Raw genomic sequence first — 13,898 nt, 5'->3', positions numbered from 1 at the left:
AGCAGGTGACACAGTTGTAAAATGCATTATATTAGCAGTTTAAAAACTTCTAATATCTGGAAAATTCAAGAAAAGTGTCTTAGAAAAGCAATTTTACATTTTTCATAATAAAAAAAAAAAGTTTAATAAAGGGGGGTTAGGATGCTTGTATATAGATGTCCATTAATCATAGCAGGGGTGTCCAACGTGCGGCTACCAAGTGTCCCTCCAACATGCATTTGGAACCCGTCTTGTGCATGTTAAGATAATAGCGGCCATAAAGCGAGAGAAAGGGGTGAAAAGCTGGAAAACGGTTTGCACATTACTATAATTATTATTATTATTATTATTTTTTTTTGTAAATGGATGAATTTGTACAACTAATGTAACAAATATCTATGATGATCACTTTTCTGAAATAAAGTGCTGTACAGTATTTTTCTTTTCGTTGGATGTTATTTATACATATCTCTGCCGCCTGCAGTTTAATATACACATTATCTCTCCTAAATCCTGAGGACACTTATTGATTGTCTAAGGACAGAGACACACGCTGCTATTCCGGGAGATTAGTCGCCCAGTCGCCCTTCTTCAGGCGACTAAAAGGAAAGAAATTTTTATGGGCGACTAATCCCCCCGAACGGCACTCGGAAGGCTTTGTTTTCCAAAGTCGCCCGAAGTTGCCTCGCAAGGAAGCTGAAGCGATCCGAGTGCCATCCCGCCGGCGATTTACATTCTAGCCAGCAGGATGGTACTCGGATTGCTTCGGCTTTCCAAAGTCGTCCAAAGTTTCCTTGTGAGGCAACTTCGGGCGACTTTAGAAAACTAAGAATTCCATGTAGTGATGGGCGAATAAATTCGCCTGGCACGAATTCGAGGCGAATTTCTGTGTTTTGCCACCTGCAAATAAATTCAATTTCCTTCTCCTTTAAATATGGCATAATCGCAAATTGCGAATATTTATGCAACACTCTGTACAAACAAAATCTAACAAAAAAACTGCCTTTTGCACAAAATTCTGCATGTAGAGAGACATCCCGCCCACGATTTACATTCTATTTGGCGGGAGGCAGTCCTATTCCAACATTGGCATCTACTGGCTGTGTCTACTCAATAAATCAACAAGGGCAAGTTAACCAGGAACACTTTAACGCACTTGCCTTCCCAACTGCCAATTCTACAAACAAATTCGGGTTAAATTGCGGACTGTACTTTTAAGCGCTTTTGCAATTTACATGAATGATGGGTTTCTTTTTCCTAGTTTTCGAGAAATTAACCATTTTAAACTGCATTGCCACCTGGTAGTAACGCCAGCTGAAAATTAATTTGAAGAGAAAGGGTCATTCGATACTTTCTCAATTCTAAGTGGGCCAATCTTATATCTTGAAAAAGCATGTTAAGTGCAAATAGTGTTTATATGAGTGCTGAATGATTTCATATTTATTGGCTTTGAGGGTTTATATATAATTTAAGGACCTGTTGCTTAAAAGGGCAGTTCACCTTTAGATTAACATTTAGCATGATATAGACCGTGATATTCTAAAGCAATTTACAATTGGTCTTCCTTTTTTAATTTTCACCGATTTTCAGTTATTTTGTTTTTTTGTGTTCCGCAGCTCTCCAGTTTGTTATTTCAGCTGCTGTCTAGTTTTTAGGGTCTTTTTGTTCTTAGCAACAAAGGAGTGGTTTGAGTAAGAGACTGGATTAAGTATGGTTGGGGGACTGAAAAGGAAGATAAGTAATAAAAAAAAAAAAAAAATGAATTGCCTCACACAGAAGTAGTTTTTTGGCTAACAGGGTCAGTGACCCAGATTTGAAAGCTGGAAAAATTTAGAAGAGGAAGGTGAATAACTCGAACTGCTAAAAATAAATAATAAAGACCAACTGCAAAGTTGCCTGGAATAGGACATTCTATAACATACTAAAAGTTAACTCAAACAGAAACCAGCCTGAGCTTACATCATGAACTTGTGATGTCACAACTAGTTATGCAAATACCGTCACTAGATCATTAAAGCTAGGTGAGATGTATCTGTGCAAACTTGGGCACATAGATCTGTGCTCCGAGGGGAGAGAGTGGTTGAATAACATGCAGCGATACACAAATAAACATATAATTTGAGAGTAAAAATCACAGAGTTCTGATTTTATCACAGTTGGCTGGATACCTATTCTATTGAATGCTGCGACTCTGCATCATGGAATGCGCTCGGGCTTCCCTGTAGGTGGGATTGTGGTGACATCTAGTGGAAAACAACTGAACCGCATCTCACCTTTCTGCACACTTTAAGTTTATTTTAAGTTTCATTTAAGTTTCCATAATGCAATGGCTAAACTTCAAACATTATTTCCAGTGTAATGGCAGGGGATCGCCAAGCTGCAGCATCCACCAACTGCAACCTGCGCACCATCAGGGATGAATGTTTGTTCCCCATGAGATAAATGCAAAGCATTGCGGTTTCTCTCTGTGCATTTGCATTCTAGTAAAGAAGTATAAGGCAATGGCCGACGGGGAGGTTTGATTATTTATGCACAACTGCGGGCGACAAATCTCCCGAAAATGCGCCACCATTGGAAATAAGTGAAACCGCCAGAGGTAACCGCAAAGTCGCCTGAAGTTTCCTCCCGTGGCAACTACGGAAGACGGAAACTTGGTTTTACCGTGGAGATTTCAGTTATTTCCAATGGAGATGCATTTTCCAGAGATTTGTTGAGCATTTTTATTGTGGGTTACAAATCTCCCTTTAAGCCACTGTCCTTAAAAGGCTTTTCACCTTCACTAGACAACAACTAGTTGGTTTCAGATTGTTCACCAGAAATAATGACTTTTTATTTTATATGTGTGACAGTTAATATCGAATATTGAAGTGTAAAGCAGCTCTGGGAGGGGGGTCGCCGACCCTGTAAACTGTTCTAAATTGATACATTTAGTTGATACATTTCTTATTTTTGTCCCTGCTGAGCAGAATCTCTGAGTTTCATTAAAGGCAGCTGTTAGAATTGATACAATAGTTGCTAATACTCCAGAGATGCTGCTGAGAAATGTATCAACTAAATGTTGCAGAATTGTAACAGTTCAGAGCCTGCGCCGGAATTACTGAGCTGCCAGACAGTGATGGGCGAATTTCTCCAGTTTTGCTTTGCTGGAAAATCTGCGAAAGTGTGGAACTCACCACAGAAAAACTCAACAAATAAGATTCTAAACATCCCATAGGAATGAATAGAAAATGGAGGCGTTTTTCTGTGGGGAGTTCTAAATTCACACTTTGATAAATCTGCCCCTTATGAAAGCTTGAACACATTTCTGGGAGCTTTAGTGCAATGTTTTATGTGTTATCACAGTTTTGCTAATGAAAGTGAATTGCCCTTTAAGCTGCTAGTGTCAGTTCTCCCAGGAGATCTTCTTATCTTAAATAATTAGAATTGTTTCTTTGCTGATCTTAAATTGTTACAAAAGTATCCAAGAGCAGGTGTTCTGGGCTCTCTGCCAAAAAGGCTCTTATTTTAATAAAGTTTCCGAAACATATCTTTTTCTGGCGTCAGTGCAGAAGATCAAAGAGAAAGTCGGGACATTTCAGTATGAAACCCAGGACTGCGGGCTGAGCGGTCAAAATCAGGACTGTACCACAAAAAACAGGACAGTTGGGAGGTATAATGTCATAGTGCTATAGAATGGCATGGCTGTAATTACTTTGCATGGTCTAGATTAAACTTTTAAAATGGCAATAAATGTAAATCTATACCAAGAGAATATTCTAATGGAAATGAAATCATCATGGCTGCTCCAGTCAGTAGCCCTTACCTTGGCCAACATGAATGATGATGTACCTTCCAGCAAAGTTCTGCTCCAGTGTAGAGCCAAGGCTACGACACTCTGGAACTGTCTGAGAACCTCACGCAAGCCTGATCAGTTATCAATAAACCAGTAATATACAGGTATAAGACACCTTATCCGGAAACCCGATATCCAGAAAGCTCCGAATTACGGAATGGCTGTCTCCCATAGACTCCATTTTATCCAAATAATCCAAAATTTTAAAAATGATTCCCTTTTTCTGTGTAATAATAAAACAGTAGCTTGTACTGGATCCCAACTAAGATATAATTAATCCCTATTGGAAGCAAAACCAGCCTATTGGGTTTATTTAATGTTTAAATGAATTTCCAGTAGACTTAAGGCACGAAGACCCAAATTACGGAAAGATCCATTATCCGGAAAACCCCAGGTCCCGAGCATTCTGGATAACAGGTCCCATACCTGTACTACAAACCCAAACATTATTCAATAGTGACGGTTGTGAAGGCAGTTCAGGTGGCCATAGAAAAGATGTTTCCCAGAAAAATCGTTTGTTTCAATACACACGTGTAGAGCTGAATGGTCAGATATACAGGGAGAAACAATAGAATTCTACCGGTATCCGACGATTCAGCACTAACAATGGCCGATGTTTGGGTGCCTTAAAATGCAGCCGATCAAAATTTTCCTTCCAGCCCGATCGACGAGACGACCGATATCCAAGTCTTCTGCCGATATCAGTCGGCTCGTCTCCCACCATACACACAGCGAATATCATAGGAAAATTTGTTTCATACGATATTATCTGTGCGTCTATGGCCACCATTAAACTCTATTGGCCCGCAGCATGTCATCATTTGTATTCATTTATTTTTTTTATAAAGCCTTTATTTTTGCATTTAACAATAACACAAATCATATTGTGGGAAGAAAAAATAAAAAGGGGGAGGGAAGAAGTGAGGTGGATGGTTGGAGGGGGATGGTGGTTGGGCCACCCATTGGCCAGTCCAGTAATTATATTATACCAGGTGAGTTAAGGTGGCCATACACGGATAGATCCGCTCGTTTGGCGATGTCGCCAAACGAGCGGATCTCCCTCCGATATGCCCACCTTGAGGTGGGCAATATCGGGCTGATCCGATCGTGGGCCCTAGGGCCCAACGATCGGATCCTAGCGTTCGCCAAACGGGCAGTCGGATCGCGGGACCGCATCAACTAACAGATGCGGCCGCGATCCGACGGGATTTTTAATCCCATCCGATCGAGATCTGGCCGACTTTCGGCCAGATCTCGATCGGGGAAGCCCGTCGGGGGCCCCCATACACGGGCCAATAAGCTGCCGACACGGTCTGTCGGCAGCTTTTATCGGCCCGTGTATGGCCACCTTTAGTCCATCTCTGTGTTGGTTTCTTGACACGTACGTAGCCCATGCATCCCAAATTTTAACAAATTTTTCTGGACAACCTCTACTCATGTAGGTCAGTCTATTTATGGGAAGCGCTTCCTTAATCAATTTTTTCCATAATGATACCGTAGGGGGGTCTTGGAGTTTCCACTTAAGTGCAATAAATTTCCTTGCATAAAAGAGTAATAACCGAAACATTTGTCGTTTAGGATTAATTGGTCAATAATATAGCAAAAAAAAATTCCGGCGACATGACCGGAGGAAAGTCCAGATAAGTTTGCAAATACATAGCTACAGTCTTCCAATAGGTATTGATCACCGTACAGGACCAAAAAGCATGCATAAAGGTACCTGGGTCTAGACCACATTTATAACACAAATTATCTGGGGTCAATCTCATATTATGCAAACGTACTGGGGTATAATACAATCTATGTATCATCTTATGCTGTATAATCTCCACTACTAATTACCGTAGGAACAAAGGTTGCTGTTATGTCATCCCAGTCATCCAGTTCCAAATTAGGGACGTCTTGGGTCCATTTACTATAACACTTTGGAGCACATTCACCAAGCTCGGGTGAATGAATAGAGGGAAAAAAACTTGGATTTCAAGTCGTTTTCTGTGCTCCTCAACTAGAATGAGTAGAATGATTCTAATAGATCGAGCGAAAAACCGCTGCGACTATTCACCCATTCGATAGTCAAAGTACTGTCTCTTAAAAATACTTCGACTGCCTACTTCGCCAGATTAAACCTACGTTTTTGATTGAATACAAAGGCATTAGATCGATCATTCGATCGAATGAAAATCCTTCGATCAAATATTCGATCGTGCGACTATTCGCCGTGCAAATATTCGCCCATTCGAATATTCGCCAGCGCGTAAATTCGCCTGAATTCCCTATTCGATTCTATTCCCCAGTCGAATTTCAAGGGATTTAACCCCTCGAAATTCGACCCTTGATACATCTGCCCCTTTGCGTATGGGTTACCTCTTTGGGAGTTTAACACGTTACATACATTGGACAGTCTTTTCTTCTTTTCCAGTAGAGGTTTAGCTGGTGATCAGTAGATCTCAAGACACTGTCAATAATCAGCTTGTCTATATACAGTAGAGCACCACTGAAATGTGACCCACGGAGTTCGGATTTTATTAAAGTACATTGTCTATATCTCCCTCCTGTTTCACGATTTTCATTCAGATATTTATTAGGTTAAGGTTACATGAGAAATGGTTGTTCGTTAAATATAGCGATATAGATTTTCTCAATATTTATATTTCCCATGGAACATAATGCGAACAATACAGTCTCTCTCTCATTCATCCAGCCAACTGGATTATCACAATGTCACTGAATGAAAAGCCAGGGCATGAGCTATAGCAAATAGGGATCCACCGAATCCAGGAATCGGCCATTTTCAGCATGATATGAATTTGGCCGAATCCTTGTGTCTGGCCGAACCGAAATCCTAATTTGCATATGTAAATTAGGGGTGGGGAAGGAAATCACGTGACTTTTCATCACAAAACAAGGAAGTTCACACTTTTTCCTTTCCTGCCCCTAATTTGCATATGCAAATCAGGATTACGATTTGGTTCGGTATTCGGCCAAATCTTTCACAACGGATTCGGCCAAATACCAAATAGTGGATTTGGTGCATTCCTAATAGCAATTATCTACAATTTCTTCATTCTGATGTCCCTCTGCTGCCGATCTTTACGTAAGTGCTGTACCCAAGAATTGAGATCGGGAAAAGTATATTATACCACTTTGGTAGGACTATGCAAAAAGGTGAAGGATCCCTTTAACACATTTCTTCACAACAGTCGTCATTAGGCGTCCCTGAAACTATACAGCAGTAGAACAAGGCTTGCATAAGAATATCTCACGTGTTGTAATTCAGGTAAGAGATCTATTATCCATAAACCTGTAACAAATCTCCAAATACAACAATGCTGATCTATCGAAGCAACCCGTTCTTCAGTATTGACTGAATAGCTTTTTCTTTGTTATAACAGTGTCGTTTTTTAACAAAACTTACATAGAGTTTTGTTGTCTTTAAAGGAGAACTAAAGCTTAACCAAAGAAGTAGCTAGAACTGCTGTACATTAAGTTTAAGGCTTCTGTACCAGCCCAAGGCAACCACAGCCCTTTAGCAGTAAAGATCTGGCTCCAAAGATGCCCCAGTAGCTCCCCATCTTCTTTTCTGCTGATTCACTGCACATGCTCTGTGCTGCTGTCACTTACTGAGCTTAGGGACCCACTCACAATATACAGTACACATAGAATAGAAATGTCACAGTATAAGGCTGATTAGTAATTAATACAGATAATTACTACATGGCAGCACAGAAACCAGTGCAATAGCGATGTGCTTCCTGGCCCGATACCCGTGGGTCGGTTGGGTTCGGGCCGATCTTGCAGCCCCATTTGCACCTTAAACTGCCGGCTTTGCGTTTTATAGCAGTGAGCCTGCTCACCCCGCCCCTTTTTTGACGTCATCTGTGGGGCGGGTTGGCGCGGGTCTATAAAAGGAACCCGGAAGTCAGGCTTGGGCGGTGGGAGGTTGGACATCGACCCACACATCAGTACAGTGCAATTAGCATCAGAATTTAATAATCAGCCCTGTAGCATCAGCTTATATTACAGACCAACCTCATTTTCTGCTGGATAATTAGTGACGAGCCCTAAGCTTAGCTTCTCAACAGCTGCTCAGAGCCCACTGAGCATGTGAGTGTCACAGAAACTTTCCAAGATGGTGACCTCCTGTGACAAGTTTGAAGTCCTGGATCATTGCTGCTATTGACAAGCTGAAACTTTAGGCTGCTACAATAAGTTCTGTATATAAAATATGGCATTTTTAGCCACATTAATTTTTACGGTTTAGTTTTCCTTTAAAGGGTGCCTATAAATGAAAAAGTTTGCCCCCACAAGAGGTATGAGCTCATTGAGCCTGTGCTTGGTAGGGGGAAGCATAGTTTTAGTGCCCCTAAGCAGTGTGAAAGTTACCCCTGCTGGGAGGGAGCCCCTAGTTTGGGTGGCCATGTTGGGGCACAAGCATGTACATAATGAGCAAGTGCCCCAGAATGCTAATTATGCTCATGCATGTGATGTAAACTTAGCGTGTTCACCCACCGCTTCTGCATCATATGAATGTACAGACTGGGAAACTCTATTATATACATGCACATCAGCAAGCATGGCTGCAGTAACGTAACTGTACATGATTTTCGGCCCGGATTTCAGTGGTGCATGAGCTGCCGGGGGGCCCTGAGGCTGTGTGGGCCCTGGCCTGCTCGCACCCCCTGCGCCACCGGTAGATCCGCCACTGCATGGCTGCCAGCATTGGGCGTTACATCTTCCGTGGGATAGATAGCGCTATTGAGGCACATTATTTTTGGGGGAAAAAAAATCTGTTTCCCCCAACTGGAGTGCAGGCTGCGAGGAAAAACGTTTTCAGCAATCAGTAGTCTTAAGTATAACATGCTCCTTAGCTGCTGTTCATTCCAGCTGACTGGCTCTAGTAGGCTGACCAGAGTAACATCAGATGGCTCTTATCTGCTAAATAAACTTCATTTTGTGAGCAGAGCAACATCACAAGACTTGGCTTTTCGCACAAAATTACAACCAACTGTATGTAGCCTGGCATGACCAGCAGGTGGAGCTGTTGCTTCAATTTCATTATATGGCAGTGGAAAATTTTTTTTAAAGGGCATGACCAAAATCATTCACTAAGTAAATACACTGTGAAAGTTCAAGAAATCCGATTTTTAAAACAGTTAGAATTGTTTGTATAATGTAAATGATCAGCTCACTATTCCTTCTGCAAGATCTCCCCTATCTCCCCTGCAGTTCTAGCTGAGGCAGACATCTTAGATTTCACTGGCTCCTCCTACCTATATCTTCCCAGCCAACAGCAGCTCTGAAATCTCGCACATGCTCAGTTGAAATTCCTTGTTCCTTATCAACCCTTCTAAGCTATTTTCAAATCAGCCAAACTTGTGTGTTAGCTGCTGTTCAGTAGTGCTGCCACCTGCTGGAAGTTAGTGTGTGCCCTTCATTTGCATAATAACATCACCAGCGGGGGACAAGATAGGGAAATCTCCTGATACTTCTAGTGGAGGAGTTTACTAAAACAAGGCATTCTGGGTAGAATACTCTGAGCAGTGTTACAATCTGAGCATGCTCCTGAAATCTGAATATTAGAGTCTCTGTTATAGTCACAGTATGGCCTCCCTCAGTGAAAGAACCCATTTGAAAAAGTAAGGGATTTTTTTTAAAACCTGCAGTTTTTTCAAAAAACTATATATGTAGTTTGATTAAACCTGTTTAGCTTGTACTGGTCAGATTGTTAATATGTGTTTGATTTTGGCTGTGATAGGTGCTCTTTGATGTACTCAAAGGGCACCTCTTTTTTTAGTAATATTTACACCGATCATTTGATTACGGTTTAACAAGATTGCATCCTGATGTTCAGTGCTAGCGGGGCCAGAAAATAATAAACAAACAGCAAAAATGTTAGTTTACTGATGCAGGAAGCAACCCCTGACATATCACAGGTCAGTTCTAATGCTCAATATGATATAAAAGGATAAAAGAAGCATCAGGAGACACTTACTGAATGAGCAACCCAATCTTATGCCATTCTCTCCAGTCCCTGCCTAAAAAAAAGAAAATGGATGTAAGGGATAAAATACAAGAGAAGTGTGTAAGGTTGTGATAAAGCTTTGTCCAAGAGCTTTCAATCAGACTTTAAAAGCAATGGATTCCGCAACCTTGACTGCTTAAAACTGCACCTTTGTAATGAATCAGTGGTGATATTTATCATGACGTAGTATGGTACACACTGTACACTGATGACCAATAGATGGAGTGGAAATCAAAACACTAATACTTGCCCTTTAACTTACCAGTAAGTGATCTGGAACAAGTAATGCACCCCCCCCCTCAGTTTCTATTAATAGTGCTAAAACACCCATTTCCCCCACTTTCATCCCATTCAACTGTTGAGAGAGAAAGCACTTTAAAGTAGTTTTTAATAAGTTTTAAGTGATTTGGGAGGACACCTATTTTACACAAAGAGAAGTTACCTTTGTTACCATGGGAATTATACATAAAAGTCAAAGAAAGTTAAACTAAAGAAGTAGCTAGAAATGTTGTACATTTTGTTTTGTGCTTCTGTAACAGCCCAAGGCAACCAGAGCCATTTAGCAATACAGATCTGTGTCTCCAAAGATGCCCCAGTAGCTCCCAATCGTCTTTTCTGCTGATTCACTGCACATGCTCTGTGCTGCTGTCACTTACTGAGCTTAGGGACCCACTCACAATATACAGTACACATAGAATAGAAATGTCACAATATAAGGCTGATTAGTAATTAATACAGATAATTACTACATGGCAGCACAGAAACCAGTGCAATTAGCATCAGAATTTAATAATCAGCCCTGTAGCATCAGCTTATATTACAGACCAACCTCATTATCTGCTGGATAATTAGTGACGAGCCCTAAGCTTAGCTTCTCAACAGCTGCTCAGAGCCCACTGAGCATGTGAGTGTCACAGACACTTTCCAAGATGGTGACCCCCTGTGACAAGTTTGAAGTCCTGGATCATTGCTGCTATTGACAAGCTGAAACTTTAGCCTCGTGCAATAAGTTCAATATGTAAAATATGCCATTTTTATCAAAATTCATTTTTAGGGTTTAGTTCTCCTTTAAGGAGCAATTAGGGCAATGGCACAGGGTTTGATTTTGGGTATTTAGTTTTAAAGAAGGCCAAATGTGACTGCTCTTTTGTTTGGAGCAAGGTGAAGTGTCAAAATCCACCCATGTGCCATGGCTCCTATTTGGGGAAAGTAAAATGCGCGTGGATCGAAAAACTAAGGGGGGAAAAAAGTGCAAGATGAATATATTATTTAAAAAAAAAAAAAAAGTGATCACCAAATACTTTTTATTTCCAGTGTTTCTGTTTGTGTGCTGCTCACAGGCATGGTACAAGATTTTATTGGGACTTCATGCAGAATTATATTCTTTTGCAATAAAAGAAACCGATTCACTATCTACATGCCTATTTTACATTTATATCAAATCTGGTATCTGAAGAAAAGATACACATTTAGTATATACATTTAAGTTACTGTATCTTACAGAAAGATTAAAAATTCAAGTCACATAAAACTCAAAACGGTATTAAAAGTTTTTTTTTTTTTTGTATAAAACTGGGAGATCTGACTGGAATGCGTAGGAATGGAAGCTCGGAATCCGCCTGTTAAAAAATCAGTAGAATTGAATGGAAATTGATCACGGATAAAATGCTATGGATTTGTTCACAGTTCATGTTTCTCGAATTAGCATGTAACAATATGGCACCCTAGCGAAACGGATGAATTCATGAGGCACTTTACTTGGAGCCAGGGATCTGGAACGTTTGGTTCCCCAATGGGTAAACTCCCAACAATCTCCTAATAGAAAGGTTTTCGATTTGAGATACTTATTTATATGATCTTATTTTAGATATCAGGGAATTCTGGGTAGAGACTCAAGGTTGCAGATCCCTGACTTTGGACGTAAGTCAGAAGGATGTGTGTTATTGTGACAGATAATGAAGTAGCAAACACAACTAGCAGTGTGCACAAAGAAGCATTTATCTCCAAATTAATTGTTCAGATTTTGTGAGTACTTCCATTAAAAAGAAAAAAATCAAGTTAATTCTGTCAGTCCTGTTCATCTGGCTGCAGCTAAGCTCTGTGAAGACGTTCCACAGGGCCTATGAATGAATTCAGCTCTAAAAAGGCTGAAAAACAAAATACAAAAAAAAATAAAGTTCAGGCACAAGATATACATGTAAATCAACTAGAAGCGATAAACTGCAACTGTGGGTAGCGTTTAAAGGTACTGGTAAAATCGAGATCGGACTACTTGAGTACCAGAGAGTTTATGAGGGTGAGCATCGACGGCAGGACTGAAGTTGTTTTTGTTTTTGCTCTGGAAGCTGTCACCATTCATTTGATCGTCAGACTGGGGTGCTGTTCCGAGGGACGGGCTTTCGCTTCCGGTTGGAATGTCGGCTGTGCTTACTTGTGATGGAGATGATGATGGTGGTGGGCTGGGAGAGACCGACTCTTTCTGACCAGTGGTCTCACTAATGTGTTTCTCTTCAGGCTCCACCGTGCTGAGCTCAGATGTGCTAGTGCGTAAACGTTCCCGGGCGAGCCAGTCGGAAATAGAGAGGTCCTGGGAAGGACACTTTGGCTTCAAGCGATCCACAGCAGAAAGTTCAACTTCCTTGGAACTTGGCTCATTGATTTTCCAAGCATTTAAAACACTGATTTCAGCAAAGTCTCTCTGTCCCCCAAGTGTGTGCCTCCTCCGAATGTTTTTCTTCTTTCGGGTCTCAGCGGCATGTGCTTTTTGACTTCCTATTCCAAACATGTCATCTGCAGACGCTTTAAGGCGCAGTTTGAGCCGATCTGTTATTTTAATTCTCCAGGCAGGCTCTTCAGGCTCATTATTTGCAGTGGTGTCCACATTGATTGGGGACCTACTTTTTTTCATCACCTCATGTGCATCTGATAGCGTTTCCTCATTCTTGCTCTCAGCAGAACATTCACTGTCTGTCTTTAGGCGTACGGACTTTTTCCTCGATAAAGTGTCACATTCAATAAGTTTATGAGAGCTAAACCTTCGTGTGTCCAATCTTGGGGTTATACTTCCTTCTGTGCAACTGGGACTTCCTTCAGCGTTCGCTTGAACATTCCTTGGTGGGTCTTCCTCTTTGCTTCGATGTTGCCTATTGAAGGCAAGGCTTGAAGCAAATATGTGGAAATCATTTTCACTGTCTGTTTCCACCGGCCGGCCCTCGCTAATAAGTTCACTTCTCTCATCATCTGCTTCCTCTCCTTTGCTTTCTGCCACAGACTGGACCTCTGGGCTGATAGGATTTGGGTCTAACCCAGTCATGTATATAGTCGATGATGTTGTAGAGTAATCCGAGGTGATAGAGCTCACATCCGCTGTTAAGAAATCATGGCCTTTGAATTCAGGACTAACCACTTTTGGCTTTGACCTTTGTGCAGAGGCTTGCGATGAAGTGCTAAGCATAGTTCCTGAGTCAGACATGCTCTCTTCCATTTGGAAGCTTATTTGTGGGATAGTTTTGTCATCAGATGGCACTTGTAGCCTATGATTCTCTTTTGGGGGTTCTAAAAGCTTTGGGAGGCAAGGAGAAGTGGATTCAGAATGCATAATGTCGCTTTCTAGCTTATCTTCCGTAATTATATTTGTGCCTTTAATGTTGTCAGCATCTTTGAATGAAAGTGCATTGGCTTTTGCTTTCAGATCCGCATCCTTATCGACATTCTGTTTGTCTGGTATCTGAAACTCCACTTGAGATAACTCCTTTTGATAAAACACATTATCAAGCTCATCCTCTGAACTGCTTGGCTGGGGTTTATCTTTCGGTTTCTTTCTCTTGCGACTGGCTGCAGCAAACAGAGAAGACACCAGCAGCTCTCTGCTATACTGATCTTTCCCAGAGCCCCAAGAACCCTATGAGGAAGACAAGAAATAAGCAGTCAACACTCATTCTAAACACAACAAGATGATTTACAGCAACAAAATAAAACATCTGATTTAAATTTAATTCTGCTCTGATGACTCTACAAGTATAATTCTTGCTTCCAAAACTATTTCTTTAATTTATATTTCAATGT

At 41.0% G+C, this 13,898-nt stretch overlaps 1 protein-coding gene across 3 annotated transcripts in view; it reads right to left on the bottom strand.

Moving 5' to 3' along the window:
- Positions 1-11,123: 11,123 nt before the first annotated feature.
- Positions 11,124-13,898, bottom strand: part of arhgap21.S (Rho GTPase activating protein 21 S homeolog) — a 112,503-nt gene continuing 109,728 nt past the window's right edge. For 2 of the 3 annotated variants that reach the window (XM_018268712.2, XM_041567175.1), the window contains exon 25: positions 11,124-13,734. In XM_018268712.2, the coding sequence (XP_018124201.1) occupies positions 12,073-13,734 (1,662 nt within the window). In that variant the 3' untranslated portion in view covers positions 11,124-12,072. 3 annotated transcript variants of the gene reach the window in all.

Source organism: Xenopus laevis, chromosome 6S (genome assembly GCF_017654675.1).
Source record: "Xenopus laevis strain J_2021 chromosome 6S, Xenopus_laevis_v10.1, whole genome shotgun sequence".
Taxonomy (NCBI): domain Eukaryota; kingdom Metazoa; phylum Chordata; class Amphibia; order Anura; family Pipidae; genus Xenopus; species Xenopus laevis.
This window is presented reverse-complemented; position numbering and strand designations above follow the sequence as displayed.